The 23,319-nt window shown below is 45.7% G+C and overlaps 1 protein-coding gene across 2 annotated transcripts in view; it reads left to right on the top strand.

Annotated features, from left to right (window-relative positions):
- caprin1b (cell cycle associated protein 1b) overlaps window positions 1-23,319 on the top strand; it is a 271,770-nt gene that overhangs the window by 149,954 nt on the left and 98,497 nt on the right. For both annotated transcript variants that reach the window (XM_078221064.1, XM_078221066.1), the window contains exons 8-9: window positions 2,601-2,687; window positions 3,442-3,606. In XM_078221064.1, coding sequence (XP_078077190.1) covers window positions 2,601-2,687; window positions 3,442-3,606 — 252 coding nt within the window. The remainder of the gene's footprint in view (window positions 1-2,600; window positions 2,688-3,441; window positions 3,607-23,319) is intronic.

The raw sequence follows: 23,319 nt of genomic DNA, 5'->3' as shown, positions 1-23,319 counted from the left end.
GGGGTATGTTTAAAAGTAAAGATTTGCAATTTTTTAGTACCAATGACATAAAGGGATATGGGAATTTTGTGGGGTGGGGGGGAGGGGGGCATTGAAGCGATGATCAGCCATGATTATTGAATGGAGCATGCTTGACGGGCTGAATGGCTTACTCCTGCTCCTATGTTCCAATGCCCTACATTCCTAACCTCCATACTAAATTATGTTTGATTGAGTTTTGACCAGATTATGAGAAATTTTGGCTTGATGCACACACATGCAATTGAAAGTTTCCATATCCTCTTTAAGCACCCTTTTAGGAATCCTACATAAAGGTTGCAGCTTACGGTCAGTGTGTTTTAGCTTAGTAAGCTGTAAGACTTTGATAACTCAATGCCCTCAGACTGGTCTGTTTTGGCTCAGTAAGTGTTTAATAATGTTTGTGAACTGTATTTAACAGCTTTAGGACTGATCAGTTCTAATTGAAATATAGTCGCTGGGTCATTTGTGTTTGGAAACTACAGCACTGAAGTTTATTTTTGTTTCATTTGAAATGAAGTTCTTCTGTGCCAAAATTTAGCTTGTTTCTGGGAATCAAGAATATTTGGCAATGATGACTCGTAAATTAAGTAACACATAGCTTGAGTTACTTAGCCCTTTTTTACAGTCCAATATGCTTATAGCTTTTGTATAGCAGCTAGCTACATAAGGAAAATTCTAAGAATTGTTGCTTTGACGAGGCAGCTCGGTATGATCAGTATTGTGAATGTTTTGGGTTTAAAGCCACCAGTTTTTGCGCTTTGTTTTTGTAAATTCCTGTCTCTGTTTCAGATATAGGAGGATTTCCATGTACAAAGCCCCTCCAGCTCTTGATTCTTTTGATGACTAGGGATTTCTTTTTCAGTTTAGGTTACATTTGACAAGGTACCGCATGGTAGGTTGTTGCATAAGGTTAAATCTCTCGGAACCCAGGGTGAAATAGCTAAATGGATATAAAATTGGCTTGATGACAGAAGCCAGAGGGTGGTTGTAGAGGGTTGTTTTTCAAACTAGAGGCCTGTGACCAGCGGTGTGCCTCAGGGATCAGTGCTGGGTCCACTGTTATTTGTCATTTGTATTAATGATTTGGATGAGAATATAGGAGGCATGGTTAGTAAGTTTGCAGATGACACCAAGATTGGTGGCATAGTGGACAATGAAGAAGGTTATCTCTGATTGCAACGGGATCTTGATCAATTGGGCCAGTGGGCTGACGAATGGCAGATGGAGTTTAATTTAGATAAATGCGAGGTAATGCATTTTGGTAGATTGAACCAGGGCAGGACTTACTCAGTTAATGGTCGGGCGTTGGGGAGAGAACAAAGAGATCTGGGGGTACAGGTTCATAGCTCCTTGAAAGTGGAGTCGCAGGTGGACAGAGTGGTGAAGAAGGCATTCAGCATGCTTTGTTTCATTGGTCAGAACATTGATTATAGGAGTTGGGACATCTTGCTGAAGTTGTACAAAACATTGGTAAGGACACACTTGGAATACTGTGTACACTTCTGGTCACCCCATTATAGAAAGGATATTATTAAACTAGAAAGAGTGCAGAAAAGATTTACATGGATGCTACCAGGACTTGATGGTTTGAGTTATAAGGAGAAGCTGGATAGAATGCGACTTTTTTCTCTGGAGCGTAGAAGGCTGAGGGGTGATCTTATAGAGGTCTACAAAATAATGAGGGGCACAGATCAGTTAGATAGTCAATATCTTTTCCCAAAGGTAGGGGAGTCTAAAACTTTTCCCAAAGGTAGGGGAGGGCATAGGTTTAAGGTGAGAGAGGAGAGATGCAAAAGTGTCCAGCGGGGCAATTTTTTCACAGCGAGGGTGGTGTGTGTCTGGAATAAGCTGCCAGAGGTAGTAGTCGAGACGGGTACAGCTTTGTCTTTTAAAAAGTGTTTAGACAGTTACATGGGTAAGATGGATATAGAGGGATATGGGTCAAATGCGGGCAATTGAAATTACTTAGGGGTTTAAAAACAAAGGGGCGACATGGACAAGTTGGGCCAAAGGGCCTGTTTGCATGCTGTAAACGACTATGACTATTTGTGTTGTCACAAAATCTCTTCCCTGCTGAAACTAAAAGCCTATGGGTGTGATTCAGTTTAAAGTTTATTTATTAGTCACAAGTAAGGCTTACACTAACACTACATGAAGTTACTGTGAAATTCCTCTAGTCGGCACAGTCCGGCGCCTGTCCGGGTCAATGCACCTAACTAGCGCGTCTTTTGGAATGTGGGACGAAACTGGAGCACCCAGAGGAAACCCATGCAGACACGGGGGAAACATGCAGACTCCGCACAGTCAGTGGTCCAAGCCGGGAATCAATCCCGGGTCTCTGGCGCTGTGAGGCATCAGTGCTACTGTTAGCTAGTGTAACAGCACTAATTCACTGAAATGATTTTCAATTGTGGAAGTTTAAAATCAACTTAAGGCGAAAGACTGATGATTTCATATTTTTACTATTTTCCTTGGTAGCCAAATTATCATGGCTATAGTTGGTACATTTGTACCAGGAATACTTATTCCCTAGAGTTTGGTGATGGGATCTTTTTATTAACATTCAATTTGCTTTCCAGTTTGTGAACAGGCAGTTCATTGCAGAGACGCAGTTCAGCAGCGGCCAGAAAGAGCAAGCTGATGAATGGAACACGGAAACAGTTGAGGTAACTAATTTATTTGCCTAGTTTTATTTGGAGGGATGGAGAAGGAATTGTTCGGTTCTGTTCCATTCAGTTGTACAAGGCTGAACATAATGGCAGTTGCAGAGTATTTTCTACAACACAAGTCATATTATAGTTTTATATTTGGATAATAGCTTGACTGTGTAATTTTCATGACATGTTTGTTCAGGATGGGTTCATAGCATTTTTGAGAAGGCCTGAGCTAGTACTCGACTTTGGTTGAATTCGCCATTCTCCCCCCCCCCCAACAACCAGACACACACACAACAGTGATACTGAGGTAAACTCTGCTACAGATGCTACTGAAGGCTAAGATCAGGTAATAGTGCAATAAAGGACTGAATCTGAAGATCTGCTTGGTGTACTGCTGGACCAAATGATGCCTTTGCATGAGGCCATTGGGAAACTTGCCAACTCACAATCTTCCTCTGCCACCAACCGCACCCTTGTGTATAATTGCAGTACATTGCATCGGCCTTAGATGTGAAGATGTGACCACTGTAACATTTTAGCATTAATGAAACTAATGCTAAAATGTTACAGTGGTCACATCTTCACAATTGTAAACAAACTGAGTTGAGAAAGAATGGGTAACATCCATTTTCACTTTGGATACAAAGGCAGAATAACTTCTTGCTAAATTATGTTTCATTTTTGTGTATCTGGTTCAGGAGTGAATTGTCGTCAATAAAAACAGAATGACATAATTTGTTTAAATTCGCCTTCGGTTTTGTAGGTTGTAAATTCACTGCAGCAACAATCACAACAGCAACAGTCGCAACCAACCACAGTAGCTGAAAACCATGCACTGAACACTGTTGCTCCCTCAGACCCTTTGGTTAGAAGACAGAGGGTGCAAGACCTTATGGCACAAATGCAGGGAACTTTCAACTTTATACAGGTAAGCAACATTTGGTTTGGTTTTTAAATCTATTCCAAAGGTTAAAGTGCAATGTTCAGAAATTTTTAACACTTATCACCATTCTTTAGCATCTGGGAGCTGGCAGATACCAGTGTGATCCACAACAACCATCTCATCAGTAGGTGTATACAATTTGGAAGACCTTCACCTTAGAGTTAATCAACTGGAGTCTAAGCTTCGGACACTGTCTTACATCAGGGAGAAGAAAAAATTACCCAGTTAGGTTCTAGGAGGTAGTCACACCCCTTAGGTTAAATACTTCAAATTTGGACCATGGTCAAGGGCAGGAAGTATGACTACAGGTCGGGCAGGTACATGAATTCACAGTGCTTGCAGCCTGGTTTGGCAAGTGCAGGGACTGCAGGACGGATGAGCTAGTGCACTATTCATGTTTGGCAGAGGGATATAGTTGTGGTAGGGGACAGACACTGTTTTCTGCAGCAGAGTGTGTGTTGCCTGCCAGGGTTTAATGGCATCTCCTTGGGGTTGTAGAGGAACTTGCAAGTGGGAGGGGAAGGATCCAGTTCATGGTCCATGTAGTAGCTGATGACATGGGTAGGACAAAGAGAGAGGTTCTGCTGAGGGAGTATAAGCAGTTACTGTCTAAATTAAAAATCAAAACCATAAAGGTAGTAATACGAACAAGGGGCAGGAGTAGCCCATTCAGTTCCTCGAGCCTGCTCCACATTTAATAAGATTATTGCTGATAATCACCTCAGATCTGTATCCTGCCTACCTCCAGTAACCTATCACCCACTTGCTAACCAAGAATCTATCCATCTTTATATTTAAAGACTCTGCTTCCATCACCTTTTCAGGAAGCGTTCCAAAGACTCATGACCATCAGAAAAAATGTTGCCTCCTCTCCATTTTAATTGGTGGCATCTTAGTTTTAAACAGTGACCTCTAGTTTTGGATTCTCTGAAAAGAACGATGTTCTCTCCATATCCACCTTGTCAGGCTCCCTTTGGAACTAATGTTTCAATCAAATTGCCTCTTACCCATCTAAACTCCAGTGGATACAAGCCTAGCTAGTCCAGCCTTTCCTCATAAGACAGCCCACTATTCCAGATATTAGTCCGGTAAACCTCTGAACTGCTTCCAGTGCATTCACATCTTTCCTTAAATTAGGTGACCAATACAACTGCGGGTCCAACTAGTGCTCTGTACAACTGAAGCATAACCTACTTTTGTATTCAATTCCTCTCAATTATAATATTCTCACAGAATCATGGAATCCTACAGATCAGAATGGGAGGCTCAAGGGTTGTATTGCCTACATTGATTTCTTATGTTCCTTTATATTCTATATTTTTTTCAGAAGCAATTGCCTGTTGTTTGCATCAGTGCTAACTTACGCACATGTGATTGACATGATTAATCCGTTTTTCTCCCTTTGCAACTGGAACAATACCTTGAAACTGGAACAATCACTGGTGTAGCACAGAGATCAAAGGAAGGCCTATTTGTCTGTCATACCTGTGCAGCCTTTTTCATAAAGCTATCTAATTAGCCCTATTCTCATGATCTTTCCTATAAATCTAGTTTTTCTATTTCCAAGTATTTGTACAAATCCTTTTCAGAGGCAAAAGGCAAATGCTATGTTGACCTTCATAGTGAGAGGATTGAAGTGCAGGAACAGGGATGTCTTGCTGCAATTATGATGTGGAGATGCTGGCGTTGGACTGGGGCGAACACAGTAAGAGTTTTAACAACACCAGGTGAAAGTTCAACAGGTTTATTTGGCAGCAAATACCATTAGCTTTCGGAGCGCTGCTCAGATGGAGTGGAAATGTGCTCTCAAACAGGGCACAGAGACACAAAATCAAGTTACAGAATACTGATTGGAATGCGAATCCCTACAGCCAACCAGATCTTAAAGATACAGACAATGTGGGTGGAGGGAGCATTAAGCACAGGTTAAAGAGATGTGTATTGTCTCCAGACAGGATAGCCTGCAAGTCCAGGAGGCAAGCTGTGGGGGTTACTGATAATGTGACATAAATCCAACATCCCGGTTTAGGTCGTCCTCGTGAGCGGAACTTGGCTATCAGTTTCTGCTCAGCGACTCTGCGCTGTCGTGTGTCGTGAAGGCTGCCTTGGAGAACGCTTACCTGATGATCAGAGGCTGAATGCCCGAGACTGCTGAAGTGCTCCCCCACAGGAAGAGAACAGTCTTGCCTGGTGATTGTCAAGCGGTGTTCATTCATCTGTTGTCGTAGCGTCTGCATGGTTTCCCCAATGTACCATGCCTCGGGACATCCTTTTCTGCAGCATATCAGGTCGACAACATTGGCCGAGTTGCAAGAGTAGGTACCGTGTACCTGGTAGGTGGTGTTCTCACGTGAGATGATGGCATCCGCGTTGATGATCCGGCATGTCTTGCAGAGGTTGCTGTGGCAGGGTTGTGTGGTGTCGTGGTCACTATTCTCCTGAAGGCTGGGTAGTTTGCTGCGGACAATGGTCTGTTTGAGGTTGCGTGGTTGTTTGAAGGCAAGAAGTGGGGGTGTGGGGATGGCCTTGGCGAGATGTTCGTCTTCATCAATGACATGTTGAAGGCTCCGGAGGAGATGCTGTAGATTCTCCGCTCCAGGGAAGTACTGGATGACGAAGGGTACTTTGTCCACCGTGTCCCGTGTTTGTCTTCTGAGGAGGTCGGTGCAGTTTTTCGCTGTTTTTCGCCACAGGGGGGTGGGAACCTATGTAAAGAGTCATGGAAGGAGGGAACAAGGACAGAAACAAGAGGTAGAAAAGGGAATCACAAACGTGAAAGGCAGAGAAACCAAGGACAAAGTTCAAACAGGGCTATAGAGAAAAATATTGGGAGCGAGACGAACAATTTTAAAAAGACAAGCTTAAAGACTCTGTGCCTTAATGCGTGAAGCATTTGCAATAAAGTGGATGAACTAATCACGTAGATAGATGTAAATATATATAATTGGGATTACAGAGACATGGCTGCAGGGTAACCAGGGGTGGGAACTGAATGTCCCAGGGTATTCAATAGTGAGGAAAGACATGCATAAAGGAAAAGGTGGTGAAGTGGCACTGCTGGTTAAAGGGGAAATTTACACAATAGTGAGAAAGGATATTAGCTCTGACAACGTGAAGTCTGTATGAGTAGAGTTGAGAAATACCAAGGGGCAAAAAACATTAGTGGGTGTCATATAGACCCCCAAACTTCAGTGGTGATGTTGGGAATGGCATTGAACATTAAATTAGAGATGCATGTGATAAGGGAATATCAGTGATGATGGGTGATTTTAATCTGCACATAGATTGGGCAAATCAAATTAGTTACAATGCCCTCGAGGAGGAATTCCTGGAGTGTATACGGAATGGTTTTCTTGACCAATATGTGGAGGAAGCAGTTAGAGAGCAGGCCATCTTAGACTGGGTACTGTGTAATGAGAAGGGAATCATTGCCAATCTAGTTGTGCGAGACCCCTTAGGGATGAGCGACCATAACATGATAGAATTTTTTATCAAGATGGAGAGTGAAGTAGTTGATTCGGAGACGAGGGTGCTAAATCTTAATAAAGGAAACATAAAGATTGACACTAAGTTTCTATAGATGCGTGAAGAGAAAGAGGTTGGTGAAGACAAATGTAGACCTGGTGTTGTTAAAACTCACTTGCTGCAATTATACAGGGCCTTGGTGAGGCCACACCGGGAATATTGTGTGCAGTTTTGGCCTCCTTATCTGAGGAAGGATGTTCTTCCTATGGAAGAAGGTTTATCAGACTGATTCCTGGGATGGCAGGACTGACGTCTGAGGAGAGATTGAGTTGGTTAGGTTTGTATTCGCTGGAGTTCCGATGAACGATGGGGGATCTCATAGCAATTCATAAAATTCTAACAGGACTCGATAGGGTAGATGCAGGAAGGATGTTCCCAATCCTAAATGAATACTTTGCATCGGTATTCACGAAGGAGAGGGACGTGTTAACCGCGAGTGTCTCGGAGGGAGGTGTTGACCCGTTAGAGAAAATCTCCATGCAAGGGAGGAAGTGTTAGGTTTTTAAGGGAACATTAAAACTGACAAAGCCCCAGGGCCTGATGGCATCTATCCTAGACTGCTCAGGGAGACGAGAGATGAAATTGCTGGGCCTTTGACGGAATTCTTTGTCGCTTCTTTGGACACAGGTGAGGTCCCTGAGGATTGGAGGATAGCGAATGTGGCCCCGTTGTTTAAGAAGGGTAGCAGGGATAACCCGGGAAATTATAGGCCGGTGAGCTTGACGTCCGTGGTAAGGAAGTTGTTGGAGAGGATTCTTAGAGACGAGATGTATGTGCATTTAGAACGGAACAATCTCATTAGTGACAGACAGCATGGTTTTGTCAGAGGGAGGTCGTGCCTTACAAATTTGGTGGAGTTGTTTGAGGAAGTGACAAAAACAGTTGACGAAGGAAGGGCCGTGGATGTCGTCTATATGGATTTCAGTAAGGCATTTGACAAAGTCCCACATGGCAGGTTGGTTAAGAAGGTTAAGGCTCATGGGATACAAGGAGAAGTGGCGAGATGGGTGGAGAACTGGCTTGGCCATAGGAAGAAGTCTCACAACACCAGGTTAAAGTCCAACAGGTTTATTTGGTAGCAAATACCATAAGCTTTCGGAGCACTGCTCCTTCGTCAGATGGAGTGGAATTGTGCTCTCAAACAGTGCAAACAGACAAAATCAAGTTGCAGAATACTGATTAGAATGCGAATCCTACAGCCAGCCAGGTCTTAAAGGTACAGACAATGTGGGTGGAGGGATCATTAAACACAGGTTAAAGAGATGTGTATTGTCTCCAGACAGAACAGCTAGTGAGATTCTGCAAGCCCAGGAGGCAAGCTATGGGGGTTACTGATAATGTGACATAAATCCAACATCCCGGTTTAGGCCGTCCTCATGTGTGTGGAACTTGGCTATCAGTTTCTGCTCAGCGACTCTGCGCTGTCGTGTGTCGTGAAGGCCGCCTTGGAGAACGCTTACCTGAAGATCCAAGGCTGAATTCCCGTGACTGCTGAAGTGCTCCCCCACAGGAAGAGAACAGTCTTGCCTGGTGATTGTCAAGCGGTGTTCATTCATCCGTTGTCGTAGCGTCTGCATGGTTTCCCCAATGTACCATGCCTTGGGACATCCTTTCCTGCAGCGTATCAGGTCGACAATGTTGGCCGAGTTGCAAGAGTAGGTACCATGTACCTGGTAGATGGTGTTCTCACGTGAGATGATGGCATCCATGTCGATCCGGCACGTCTTGCAGAGGTTGCTGTGGCAGGGTTGTGTGGTGTCGTGGTCACTGTTCTCCTGAAGGCTGGGTAGTTTGCTGCGGACAGTGGTCCGTTTGAGGTTGCGTGGTTGTTTGGAGACAAGAAGTGGGGGTGTGGGGATGGCTTTGGCAGGATGTTTGTCTTCATCAATGACATGTTGAAGGCTCCGGAGGAGATGCCGTAGCTTCTCCGCTCCAGGGAAGTACTGGACGACGAAGGGTACTCTGTCCACCGTGTCCCGTGTTTGTCTTCTGAGGAGGTCGGTGCGGTCTTTCGCTGTGGCGCGTCGGAACTGTTGATCGATGAGTCGAGCGCCATATCCTGTTCTTATGAGGGCATCTTTCAGCATCTGGAGGTGTCTGTTGCGATCCTCCTCATCCGAGCACCTCAATATGCCAACATCTTCATGCACAGGTTCGAACAAGACTTCTTCACCGCACAGGACCATCAACCGATGCTATACACTAGATACATCGATGACATTTTCTTCCTTTGGAGTCATGGTGAGCAATCACTGAAACAACTATATGATGACATTAACAAGTTCCACCCCACCATCAGACTCACCATGGATTACTCTCCGGAATCGGTTGCATTCTTGGACACACGCATCTCCATTAAGGATGGTCACCTCAGCAACTCACTTCCGCAAGCCCACGGATAACCTCACGATGCTCCATTTCTCCAGCTTCCACCCTAAATACGTTAACGAAGCCATCCCCTACGGACAAGCCCTCCGAATACACAGGATCTGCTTAGATGCTTAGCCTTCAACATGTCATTGATGAAGACGAACATTTCGCCAAGGCCATCCCCACACCCCCACTTCTTGCCTTCAAACAACCACGCAACCTCAAACAGACCATTGTCCGCAGCAAACTACCCAGCCTTCAGGAGAACAGTGACCACGACACCACACAACCCTGCCACAGCAACCTCTGCAAGACGTGCCGGATCATCGACACGGATGCCATCATCTCACGTGAGAACGCCATCTACCAGGTACACGGTACCTACTCTTGCAACTCGGCCAACATTGTCGACCTGATACGCTGCAGGAAAGGATGTCCCGAGGCATGGTACATTGAGCAAGCCATGCCGACGCTACGACAACGGATGAATGAACACCGCTCGACAATCACCAGGCAAGACTGTTCTCTTCCTGTGGGGGAGCACTTCAGCAGTCACGGGCATTCAGTCTTGGATCTTCAGGTAAGCGTTCTCCAAGGCGGCCTTCACGACACACGACAGCGCAGAGTCACTGAGCAGAAACTGATAGCCAAGTTCCGCACACATGAGGACGGCCTAAACCGGGATGTTGGATTTATGTCACATTATCAGTAACCCCCACAGCTTGCCTCCTGGGCTTGCAGAATCTCACTAGCTGTTCTGTCTGGAGACAATACACATCTCTTTAACCTGTGTTTAATGTTCCCTCCACCCACATTGTCTGTTCCTTTAAGACCTGGCTGGCTGTAGGATTCGCATTCTAATCAGTATTCTGCAACTTGATTTTGTCTGTTTTCACTGTTTGAGAGCACATTTCCACTCCATCTGACGAAGGAGCAGTGCTCCGAAAGCTTATGGTATTTGCTACCAAATAAACATAAGAACATAAGAACATAACCTGTTGGACTTTAACCTGATGTTGTGAGACTTCTTACTGTGTTTACCCCAGTCCAACGCCGGCATCTGCACATCTTGGCCATAGGAGACAGAGGGTAGCGGTCGAAGGGTCTTTTTCCGGCTGGAGGTCTGTGACCAGTGGTGTTCCGCAGGGCTCTACTGGGACCTCTGCTATTTGTGATATATGTAAATGATTTGGAAGGATGACTGGTGTTATCAGCAAGTTTGCGGATGACACGAAGATGGCTGGACATGTGGATAGCGATGAGCATTGGCGGGCAATACAGCAGGATATGGATAGGCTGGAAAATTGGGCGGAGAGGTGGCAGATGGAATTTAATCCAGATAAATGCAAAGTGATGCATTTTGGAAGCAATAATGTAGGGAGGAGTTATACAATAAATGGCAGAGTCATCAAGAGTATAGGAACACAGAGGGACCTAGGTGTGCAAGTCCACAAATCCTTGAAGCTGGCAACACAGGTGGAGAAGGTGGTGAAGAAGGCATATGGTATGCTTGCCTTTATAGGACGGGGTATAGAGTATAAAAGCTGGAGTCTGATGATGCAGCTGTATAGAACGCTGGTTAGGCCACATTTGGAGTACTGCGTCCAGTTCTGGTCGCCGCACTTCCAGAAGGACGTGGAGGCGTTAGAAAGAGTGCAGAGAAGGTTTACCAAGATGTTGCCTGGTATGGAGAGTCTTAGCTATGAGGAGAGATTGGGTAAACTGGGCTAGTTCTCCCTGCAAAGACGGAGAATGAGGGGAGATCTAATAGAGGTGTACAAGATTATGAAGGGGATAGATCGGGTGAACGGTGGGAAGCTTTTTCCCAGATCAGAAGTGACGATCACGAGGGGTCACGGACTCAAGGTGAGAGGGGCGAAGTATAACTCAGATATTAGAGGGACGTTTTTTACACAGAGGGTGGTGGGGGCCTGGAATGCGCTGCCAAGTATGGTGGTGGAGGCAGACACGCTGGCATCGTTTAAGACTTACTTGGATAGTCACATGAGCAGCCTGGGAATGGAGGGATACAAACGATTGGTCTAGTTGGACCAAGGAGCGGCACAGGCTTGGAGGGCCGAAGGGCCTGTTTCCTGTGCTGTACTGTTCTTTGTTCTTCGGTGGCAAAGGTGATCAAAGGATATGAGGGGAACACAGTATCAAGCTTTTTTTTCATAGAATCCCTACAGTGCAGAAAGAGGCCATTCGGCCCATTGAGCCTGCACCAACAACAATCCCACCCACGCCCTATCCTTGTAAATCCATGTATTTACCCTGCCAATCTCATTGAAACTAAGGACACTTTTGCATGGCCAATCAACCTAACCCACCCATCTTTGGACTGTGGGAGGAAACTGGAGTACCCGAAGGAAATCCAAGGAGACATGGGGAGAATGCGCGAACTCCGCACACAAGGCCAGAATTGAACCCAGGTCCCTGGTACTGTGAGGCAGCAGTGCTAGCCACTGTGCCGCGAGTTCGACGATCATTGTGAATGGGGATGCACTGTAGAAGGGCCGAATGACCTACTGCTCCTATTTTCTATCTTTCTATGCAAGTTGGGGGAAACGATGGCCTCGTGGTATTATTTCTAGACGATTCATCCAAAAACTGTGTTCTGGGGTCGCAGGTTCATAGAATCGTAGAATCCTACAGTGCAGAAAGAGGCCATTCGGCCCATCGAGTCTGCACCAACCACAATCCCACCCAGGCCCTATCCACATATCCCTACATATTTACCCACTACCCCTCTAACCTATGCATCACGGGTCCCTAAGGGGCAATTTAGAATGGCCAATCAACCTGGCCCGCACATCTTTGGACTGTGGGAGGAAACCGGAGCACCCGGAGGAAACCCACGCAGACATAAGGAGAATGTGCAAACTCCACACAGACAGCGACCAAGTCGGGATTCGAACCCAGGTGCCTGGATCTGTGAAGCAGCAGTGCTAACCACTGTGCTACTGTGCCGCCCATTTCCGTTCGAATGGTGATTGACATGATGAATTTGTTTTTCTCCCTTTGCGACTGGGCTTTTTTTCTCCGGAGCGTAGGAGGCTCCAGAGGTCTATAAAATAATGAGGGGCATAGATCAGCTAGATGATCAATACCTTTTCCTAAAGGTAGGGGAGTGTAAAGCTAGAGGGCATAGGTTTAAGGTGAGAGGGGAGAGAGACAAAAGGGTCCAGAGGGGCAATTGTTTCTCACACAGGGTGGTGAGTGTCTGGATCAAGCTGCCAGAGGTAGTAATAGAGGCGGGTACAATTTTGTCTTTTAAACAGCATTTAGACAGTTACATGGCTAAAATGGGTATAGAGGGATATGGGCCAAACGTGGGGAATTGGGACTTGCTTAGTGGCTAAAAACAAAGGGGCGGCATGGACAAGTTGGGCCGAAGGGCCTGTTTCCATGCTGTAAACCTCTGACTTAATAAAAAAAATCTGGAATCAAGCATCTATTGATGACCATGAATCCATTGTCGATTGTCAGAAAAATCCATCTGGTTCACTAATGTCCTTTTAGGGAAAGAAATCTGCTGTCCTTACCCGGTCTGGCCTACATGTGACTCCAGAGCCAGAGTAATGTGGTTGACTCTCAACTGCCCTCTGAACAAGGTCAACTAGGGACTGGCAATAAATGTTGGCCAGCCAGCGATGCCCATGCCCACAAATGAATTTAAAAAAAATTGAATCTGATTCCACCACCCTTGCGGGTATGCATTTGAGGTGTCTCAAACTTGCTGCGTAAATTATTTTTACAGCCCTATCTTTTCCAGTCTTTACACACAACTGAAATTCCTTGTTTCTTCTGTACCCTCTGAGGTCTTGATATCCTCCTAAAGTTTGGAGTCCAGAATTGGACAAGTTACTCCAGCTGAAGCCTAAACCGTGTTATGTATATGTTCATAACTTATTTGCTTTCGTACTATATGCTTAATAAATCCAAGGACAGGAGTATACTATTTTGACGGGTCAAGTGCAGAAGGCTGATCTAACTTTCTTGTTACCTCAAAGATCTCGAGAGATTTCTCAGACATGACTTCCCCTTGACAAAGCCGTGCTGACTCAGTCCTATTTTATCATGCACTTCTAAGTACTCCGCGATCTCATCTTTAATAATGGTCTCTAAAATTTTGCCAATGACTGAAGTCAGGCTAACCAGCCTATAATTTCCCGTCTGCTGCCTCCCTCCCTTCTTAAACAGCAGTGTTACATTAGCTACTTTCCAGTCCTCTGGTACCCTCCCTGCCATGATGTGGAGATGTCGGCGTTGGACTGGGGTAAACACAGTAAGAAGTTTAACAACACCAGGTTAAAGTCCAACAGGTTTATTTGGTAGCAAAAGCCACACAAGCTTTCGGAGCTCCAAGCCCCTTCTTCAGGTGAGTGGGAATTCTGTTCACAAACAGCCTCCAGTGCCTCCCTGCCTCCAGTGATTCCTGAAAGATCACCACCATTGCCTCCACAATTTCCTCAGCTATCTCTTTTAGAACCCTGGGGTATAGTCCATCCGGTCCAGGTGGTTTACCCATCTTCAGACCTTTCTGTTTCCCCAGAACCTTCTCCTTAGTGATGGTCACTACACTCACCTGTGCCCCTGATTCTCCTGGAGCTCTGGCATCCCACTGGTGTCTTCCACCGCGAAGACTGATGCAAAGTAACTATTCAGTTCCTCTGCCATTTCTTTGTTTCCTATTATTACTTCTCCAGCCTCATTTTCCAGTGGTCCAATGTCTATTTTTGCCTTTTCTTTATATATTGAAAAAATTCTTCCCATCTTCTTTTATATTACTAGCTAGCTTACACTCATATTTCACCTTCTCCCCCCTTATTGCTTTTTTAGTATTTTTTTTACTACATTTGAGTTTCATGTCATATGCAGACTTTAAAATTATGTCCCATATATCAAGCAATTTGAGACTGGGCATCCATGAGGCAGTGTGGGCCATCAGCAGCATTGAGCTCCGTCACAATCTGTAAACTCGAGGCCTGTCATATTTCTGCCACTGTACGATTACTGGCAATCATGATGTAGAGATGCTGGCGTTGGACTGGGGTAAACACAGTAAGAAGTCTAACAACACCAGGTTAAAGTCCAACAGGTTTATTTGGTTGCAAATGCCACTCGCTTTCGGAGCGCTGCCCCTTCGTCAGGTGAGTGGGAGTTCTGTTCACAAACAGGGCATATAAAGACACAAACTCAATTTACAGAATAATGGTTAGAATGCGAGTCTTTACAGGTAATCAAGCCTTAAAGGTAAGACCATAAGACCATAAGACATAGGAGCGGAAGTAAGGCCATTCGGCCCATCGAGTCCACTCCACCATTCAATCATGGTTGATTTCAACTCCATTTACCCGCTCTCTCCCCATAGCCCTTAATTCCTCGAGAAATCAAGAATTTATCAATTTCTGTCTTGAAGACGCTCAACGTCTCGGCCTCCACAGCCCTCTGTGGCAATGAATTCCACAGACCCACCACTCTCTGGCTGAAGAAATTTCTCCTCATCTCTGTTCTAAAGTGACTCCCTTTTATTCTAAGGCTGTGCCCCCGCGTCCTAGTCTCCCCTGTTAATGGAAACAGACAATGTGAGTGGAGAGAGGGTTAAGCACAGGTTAAAGAGATGTGTATTGTCTCCAGACAGGACAGTTAGTGAGATTTTACAAGCCCAGGCAAGTCGTGGGGATTACAGATAGTGACCGGGCGTTCAGCCTCTGATCTTTGGGTAAGCATTCTCCAAGGCGGCCTTCACAACACACGACACCGCAGGGTCGCTGAACAGAAACTGATAGCCAAGTTCCGCACACGTGAGGAAGACCTCAACCGGGATCTTGGGTTCATGTCACACTATCTGTAACTCCCACAACTTGCCTGGACTTGCAAAATCTCACTCGCTGTCCTGTCTGGAGACAATACACATCTCTTTAACCTGTGCTTAATGCTCTCTCCACTCACATTGTCTGTACCTTGAAGACTTGATTAGCTGTATTAGCATTGATTAGCTTTCCAATCTGTATTATTCTGTAAATTGAGTTTGTGTCTCTGTATGCCCTGTTTGTGAGCACATCTCTCACTCCACCTGACGATGGGGCAGTGCTCCGAAAACTAGTGGCATTTGCTACCAAATAAACCTGTTGGACTTTAACCTGGTGTTGTTAGACTTCTTACTGCCATTACTGGCAAGTCAGGGGGTCAACCCTGGTTTAATGAAGAGTGCAGGAGGGCATGTCAGCTGCAGCACAAGAAATACCTAAAAATGAGGTGTCAATTTGGTGAAGCTATAATAGAGAGCTACTTGTTTCCCAAATGAGCTTAAGCACCAAGTAATAGATGGAGCTAAGCAATTCCATAACCAATTGATCATATCTAAGCTGTGTTTTCCTGCCACATCCAGTCTTGAAAGGTGGTGGTTGATAAAACAACTCTCTGGAGAAGGAGGCTCTTTAAAAAAAAAATCCCCATCCTCAATGGGGGAGCCCAGCACATCAGTGCAAAAGATAAGGCTGAAGCATTTGCAATAAATTTCAGCCAGTAGTGCCAAATCAATGATCCATCTCAGCCTCTTCCAGAGGTTCCCAATATCATCGATGTCAGTCTTCAGCCAACTCAATTCACTCCACTTGACATCAAGAAATGTCTGAAGACCCAGGATGCTGTAAAGGTTATGGGCCTACTGACAAAATTCTAGTGATAGTACTGAAGACTTGTTCTTCAGAACACACCATGCCCCTAGTCAGGCTGTCCCAATACAGCTACAACACTGACATCTACCCGGCAACGTTAAAATTACCCAGGGATGTCCTGTGCACAAAAAGCAGAACAAATCCAACATGGCCAATTAGTGATTTGATTTTGATTTGATTTATTATTGTCACAGGTATTAACATGCAGTGAAAAGTATTGTTTCTTGCGCGCTATGCAGGCAAAGCATATCATTCATAGAGAAGGAAACGAGAGAGTGTTGAATGTAGTGTTACAGTCATACCTAAGGCACAGAGAAAGATCAACTTAATGCAAGGTAAGTCCATTCTCTGGGAGGCTAGAGAGGAGATTGCAGAGCTTTTGGCTTTGATCTTTGTGTCATCATTGTCTACAGGAACAGTGCCAGAAGACTGGAGGATAGCAATTGTTGTCCCCTTGTTCAAGAAGGGGAGTAGGGACAACCCTGGTAATTATAGACCGGTGAGCCTTACTTCTGTTGTGGGAAAAGTATTGGAAAGGATTATAAGAGATAGGATTTATAATCACCTCGAAAGGAATAATTTGATTAGGGATAGAAACATAGAAAAACTACAGCACAAACAGGCCCTTCGGCCCACAAGTTGTGCCGAACACATCCCTACCTTCTAGACCTACCTATAACCCTCCATCCTATTAAGCTCCATGTACTCATCCAGGAGTCTCTTAAAAGACCCTATTGGGTTTGCCTCCACCACCACTGACGGCAGCCGATTCCACTCGCCCACCACCCTCTGTGTGAAAAACTTACCCCTAACATCTCCCCTGTACCTACCCCCCAGCACCCTAAACCTGTGTCCTCTCATAGCAGACATTTCCACCCTGGGAAAAAGCTTCTGAGAGTCCTCCCGATCTATGCCTCTCAACACCTTATACACCTCTATTAGGTCTCCTCTCATCCTTCGTCTCTCCAAGGAGAAAAGACCGAGCTCCCTCAGCCTATCCTCATAAGGCATGCCACTCAATCCGGGCAACATCCTTGTAAATCTCCTCTGCACCCTTTCAATCTTTTCCACATCCTTCCTGCAATGAGGCGACCAGAACTGAGCACAGTACTCCAAGTGGGGTCTGACGAGGGTCTTATGTAGCTGCATCATTATCCCCGGACTCCTAAACTCAATCCCTCGATTGATAAAGGCCAGCACACTATACGCCTTCTTAACCACCTCCTCCACCTGCGGGGCCGATTTCAGAGTCCTATGGACCCGGACCCCAAAGTCCTTCTGATCCTCGACCGTACTAAGAGTCTTTCCCTTTATAATGTACTCCTTCATCCCATTTGACCTACCAAAATGGACCACTACGCATTTATCTGGGTTGAAGTCCATCTGCCACTTGTCCGTCCAGTCTTGCATCCTATCTATGTCCCTCTGTAACTTCTGACATCCCTCCAGACTATCCACAACCCCACCAACCTTCGTGTCTTCGGCAAACTTACCAACCCATCCCTCCGCTTCCTCATCCAGGTCATTTATGAAAATGACAAACAGCAAGGGTCCCAGAACAGATCCCTGGGGCACACCACTGGTGACCGACCTCCATTTAGAAAAAGACCCATCTATACCCACTCTCTGCCTCCTTTGGGCAAGCCAGTTCTGGATCCACCGGGCAGCAGTCCCTTGGATCCCATGCCCTCTCACTTTTTCTAGAAGCCTTGCATGGGGGACCTTATCGAACGTCTTGCTAAATTCCATATACACCACATCTACCGCCTTCCCTTCGTCAATGTGTTTAGTCACATTTTCGAAGAACTCCACCAGGCTCGTAAGGCACGATCTGCCCTTGACAAAGCCATGCTGAGTATTCTTGAGCATACTAAACCTCTCTAAATGCTCATATATCCTATCCCTCAGGATCTTCTCCATCAGTTTACCAACCACTGAGGTTCGACTCACCGGTCGGTAATTACCTGGGCTATCCCTATTCCCTTTCTTGAAAATAGGAACCACATCCGCAATCCTCTGGCACCTCTCCCGTCTCCATCGACGACACAAAGATCATCGCCAGAGGCTCTGCAATCTCTTCCCTCGCCTCCCACAGTAACCTGGGGTACATTCGTGAAGGGCAAGTTGTGCCTCACAAATTTGATAGAATTTTTTGAAGAGGTAACTAAGTGTGTTGATGAAGGTAGGGCAGTTGATGTCATATACATGGATTTTAGTAAGGCATTTGATAAGGTCCCCCATGGTCGGCTTATGATGAAAGTGAGGAGGTGTGGGATAGAGGGAAAGTTGGCCGATTGGATAGGTAACTGGCTGTCTGATCGAAGACAGAGGGTGGTGGAGGATGGAAAATTTTCAGATTGGAGGCAGGTTGCTAGCGGAGTGCCACAGGGATCAGTGCTTGGTCCTCTGCTCTTTGTGATTTTTATTAATGACTTAGAGGCGGGGGCTGAAGGGTGGATCAGTAAGATCAGTAAATTTGCTGATGACACCAAGATTGGTGGAGTAGTGGATGAGGTGGAGGGCTGTTGTAGGCTGCAAAGAGACATAGATAGGATGCAAAGCTGGGCTGAGAAATGGTAAATGGAGTTTAACCCTGATAAATGTGAGGTGATTCATTTTGGTAGGACTAATTTAAATGTGGATTACAGGGTCAAAGGTAGGGTTCTGAAGACTGTGGAGGAACAGAGAGATCTTGGGGTCTATATCCACAGATCTCTAAAGGTTGCCACTCAAGTGGCTAGAGCTGTGAAGAAGGCCTATAGTGTGTTACCTTTTATTATGTGGAGATGCCGGCGTTGGACTGGGGTAAGCACAGTAAGAAGTCTCACAACACCAGGTTAAAGTCCAACAGGTTTATTTGGTAGCAAATACCATAAGCTTTCGGAGCAATGCTCCTTCGTCAGATGGAGTGGTCTCTGTTCTCAAACAGGGCACAGACACAGAACTCAAATTACAGAATACTGATTAGAATGCAAATCTCTACAGCCAGCCATGTCTTAAATGCACAGACAATGTGGGTGGAGGGAGCATTCAACACAGGTTAAAGAGATGTGTGTTGTCTCCAGACAGTACAGCTTGTGAAATTGTGCAAGTCCAGGAGTCAAGCTGTGGGGGTTACTGATAATGTGACATAAATCCAACATCCCGGTTTAGACCGTCCTCATGTGTGCGAAACTTGGCTATCAGTTTCTGCTCAGTGACTCTGCGCTGTCGTGTGTTGTGAAGGCCGCTTTGGAGAACGCTTACCTGAAGATCCAAGGCTGAATGCCCGTGACTGCTGTTGTGCTCCCCCACAGGAAGAGAACAGTCTTGCCTGGTGATTGTCAAGCGGTGTTCATTCATCCGTTGTCGTAGCGTCTGCATGGTTTCCCCAATGTACCATGCCTCGGGACATCCTTTCTTGCAGCGTATCAGGTAGACAACGTTGGCCGAGTTGCAAAAGTAGGTACCATGTACCTGGTAGATGGTGTTCTCACGTGAGATGCCATCATCTCACGTGAGAACACCATCTACCAGGTACATGGTACCTACTCTTGCAACTCGGCCAACGTTGTCTACCTGATACGCTGCAAGAAAGGATGTCCTGAGGCATGGTACATTGGGGAAACTATGCAGACGCTACGACAACGGATGAATGAACACCGCTCGACAATCACCAGGCAAGACTGTTCTCTTCCTGTGGGGGAGCACAACAGCAGTCACGGGCGTTCAGTCTTGGATCTTCAGGTAAGCGTTCTCCAAGGCGGCCTTCACGACACACGACAGCGCAGAGTCACTGAGCAGAAACTGATAGCCAAGTTTCGCACACATGAGGATGGTCTAAACCGGGATGTTGGATTTATGTCACATTATCAGTAACCCCCACAGCTTGACTCCTGGACTTGCACAATTTCACAAGCTGTACTGTCTGGAGACAATACACATCTCTTTAACCTGTGTTGAATGCTCCCTCCACCCACAATGTCTGTGCATTTAAGACATGGCTGGCTGTAGAGATTTGCATTCTAATCAGTATTCTGTAATTTGATTTCTGTGTCTGTGCCCTGTTTGAGAACAGAGACCACTCCATCTGACGAAGGAGCATTGCTCCGAAAGCTTATGGTATTTGCTACCAAATAAACCTGTTGGACTTTAACCTGGTGTTGTGAGACTTCTTACTGTGCTTACCTTTTATTAACAGGGGGTTGGAGTTTAAGAGCCGTGGGGTTATGCTGCAACTGTACAGGACCTTGGTGAGACCACATTTGGAATATTGTGTGCAGTTCTGGTCACCTCACTATAAGAAGGATGTGGAAGCGCTGGAAAGAGTGCAGAGGAGATTTACCAGGGTGCTGCCTGGTTTGGAGGGTAGGTCTTATGAGGAAAGGTTGAGGGAGCTAGGGCTGTTCTCTCTGGAGCGGAGGAGGCTGAGGGGAGACTTAATAGAGGTTTATAAAATGATGAAGGGGATAGATAGAGTGAACGTTCAAAGACTATTTCCTCGGGTGGATGGAGCTATTACAAGGGGGCATAACTATAGGGTTCGTGGTGGGAGATATAGGTAGGATATCAGAGGTAGGTTCTTTACGCAGAGAGTGGTTGGGGTGTGGAATGGACTGCCTGCAGTGATAGTGGAGTCAGACACTTTAGGAACATTTAAGCGGTTATTGGATAGGCACATGGAGCACACCAGGATGATAGGGAGTGGGATAGTTTGATCTTGGTGTCAGATAAAGCTCGGCACAACATTGTGGGCCGAAGGGCCTGTTCTGTGCTGTACTGTTCTATGTTCTATCCCATCCGGGATAGTCATCACGGTTTTGTGAAGGGTAGGTCGTGCCTCACAAACCTTATTGAGTTCTTTGAGAAGGTGACCAAAGAGGTGGATGAGGGTAAAGCGGTTGATGTGGTGTATATGGATTTCAGTAAAGCGTTTGATAAGGTTCCCCATGGTAAGCTTTTGCAGAAAATACGGAGGCATGGGATTGAGGGTGATTTAGTGGATTGGATCAGGAATTGGCTAGCTGTAAGAAAACAAAGGGTGGTGGTTGATGGGAAATATTCATCCTGGAGTTCAGTTACTAGTGGTGTACCGCAAGGACCTGTTTTGGGGCCACTGCTGTTTGTCATTTTTATTAATGACCCGGATGAGGGCGTAGAAGGATGGATTAGTAAATTTGCGGATGACACTAAAGTCGGTGGAGTTGTAGACAGTGCGGAGGGAAGTGGCAGGTTACAGAGGGACATAGATAAGCTGCAGAGCTGGGCTGAGAGGTGGCAAATGGAGTTTAATGCGGAAAAGTGTGAGGTGATTCACTTTGGAAGGAGTAACAGGAATACGGAGTACTGGGCTAATGGTAAGATACTTGGTAGTGTGGATGAACAGAGGGATCTGGGTGTCCAGTGTGCATAGATCCCTGAAAGTTGGCACCCAGGTTGATAGGGTTGTTAAGAAGGCGTACGGTATGTTAGCTTTTATTGGTAGAGGAATTGAGTTTCGGAGCCAGGAGGTCATGCTGCAACTGTACAAAACTCTGGTGCGGCCGCATTTGGAGTATTGCATACAGTTCTGGTCACCGCATTATAGGAAAGATGTGGAAGTGTTGGAAAGGGTGCAGAGGAGATTTACCAGGATGTTGCCTGGTATGGTGGGAAAATCGTATGAGGAAAGGCTGAGGGGCTTGAGGTTGTTTTTGTTAGAGAAAAGAAGGTTAAGAGGTGACTTAATAGAGGCATACAAGATGATCAGAGGATTAGATAGGGTGGATAGTGAGAGCCTTTTTCCTCGGATGGTGATGGCTAGCACGAGGGGACATAGCTTTAAATTGAGGGGTGAGAGATATAGGACAGATGTTAGAGGTAGGTTCTTTACTCAGAGAGTAGTAAAGGCGTGGAATGCCCTGCCTGCAGCAGTAGTGGACTCGTCAACATTAAGAGCATTCAAATGGTTATTGGATAAACATATGGATGATATTGGAATAGTGTAGATTAGAGGGGCTTTAGATTGATTCCACTGGTCGGCGCAACATCGAGGGCCGAAAGGCCTGTACTGCGCTGTAATGTTCTATGTTCTATTCAAAAGTCTGACAGCAGCAGGGGAGAAGCTGTTCTTGAGTCGGTTGGTACATGACCTCAGACGTCTGTATCTTTTTCCTGACGGAAGAAGGTGGAAGAGAGAATGTCTAGGATGCGTGGGGTCCTTAATTATGCTGGCTACTTTGCTGAGGCAGCATGAAGTGTAGACAGAGTCAATGGATGGGAGGCTGGTTTGCGTGATGGATTAGGCGACATTCACAACCTTCTGTAGTTTCTTGTAGTGCCCAATTTGTCTGCTGACGATCATCAGTAAAGTGATGGTAGGGGTCATCAGCAGTGCTCCAAAGCGACATTTGCTTAGCAATACTTGGTCACTGATGTTCAGTTTGGGTTCTGCCAGTTCGATCAGCTTCTGACATCATTGTAACTTTGGTTCAAACTTAGGCAAACAAACTGAATTCAAACTGAGGTGTGAACTACCCTTGACATTGTTGTGACTGATGGGAGGAGTGTGGTTTCTCTAGCCCCACTGCACCCTGAGTAAATGTTTGACTCACTCACCAAAAATGGCCAACTGTTTATTTCCGCTATTGTTAGAACCAGAATAAAACAGAGTTTAAGCAGGCTTAGAACATAGAACAGTACAGCACAGAACAGGCCCTTCGGCCCATGATGTTGTGCCGAGCTTTATCTGAAACCAAGATCAAGCTATCCCACTCCCTATCATCCTGGTGTGCTCCATGTGCCTATCCAATAACCGCTTAAATTTTTCTAAAGTGTCTGACTCCACTATCACTGCAGGCAGTCCATTCCACACCCCAACCACTCTCTGCGTAAAGAACCTACCTCTGATATCCTTCCTATATCTCCCACCACGAACCCTATAGTTATGCCCCCTTGTAATAGCTCCATCCACCCGAGGAAATAGTCTTTGAACGTTCACTCTATCTATCCCCTTCATCATTTTATAAACCTCTATTAAGTCTCCCCTCAGCCTCCTCCGCTCCAGAGAGAACAGCCCTAGCTCCCTCAACCTTTCCTCCTAAGTTTCCAATAAACTTAAATGGTTTATTGTGAAACAAAATTTATTTTTAAAAGTATTATT

This window comes from Mustelus asterias, chromosome 9 (assembly GCF_964213995.1).
Source record: "Mustelus asterias chromosome 9, sMusAst1.hap1.1, whole genome shotgun sequence".
Classification (NCBI taxonomy): domain Eukaryota; kingdom Metazoa; phylum Chordata; class Chondrichthyes; order Carcharhiniformes; family Triakidae; genus Mustelus; species Mustelus asterias.
This window is presented reverse-complemented; position numbering and strand designations above follow the sequence as displayed.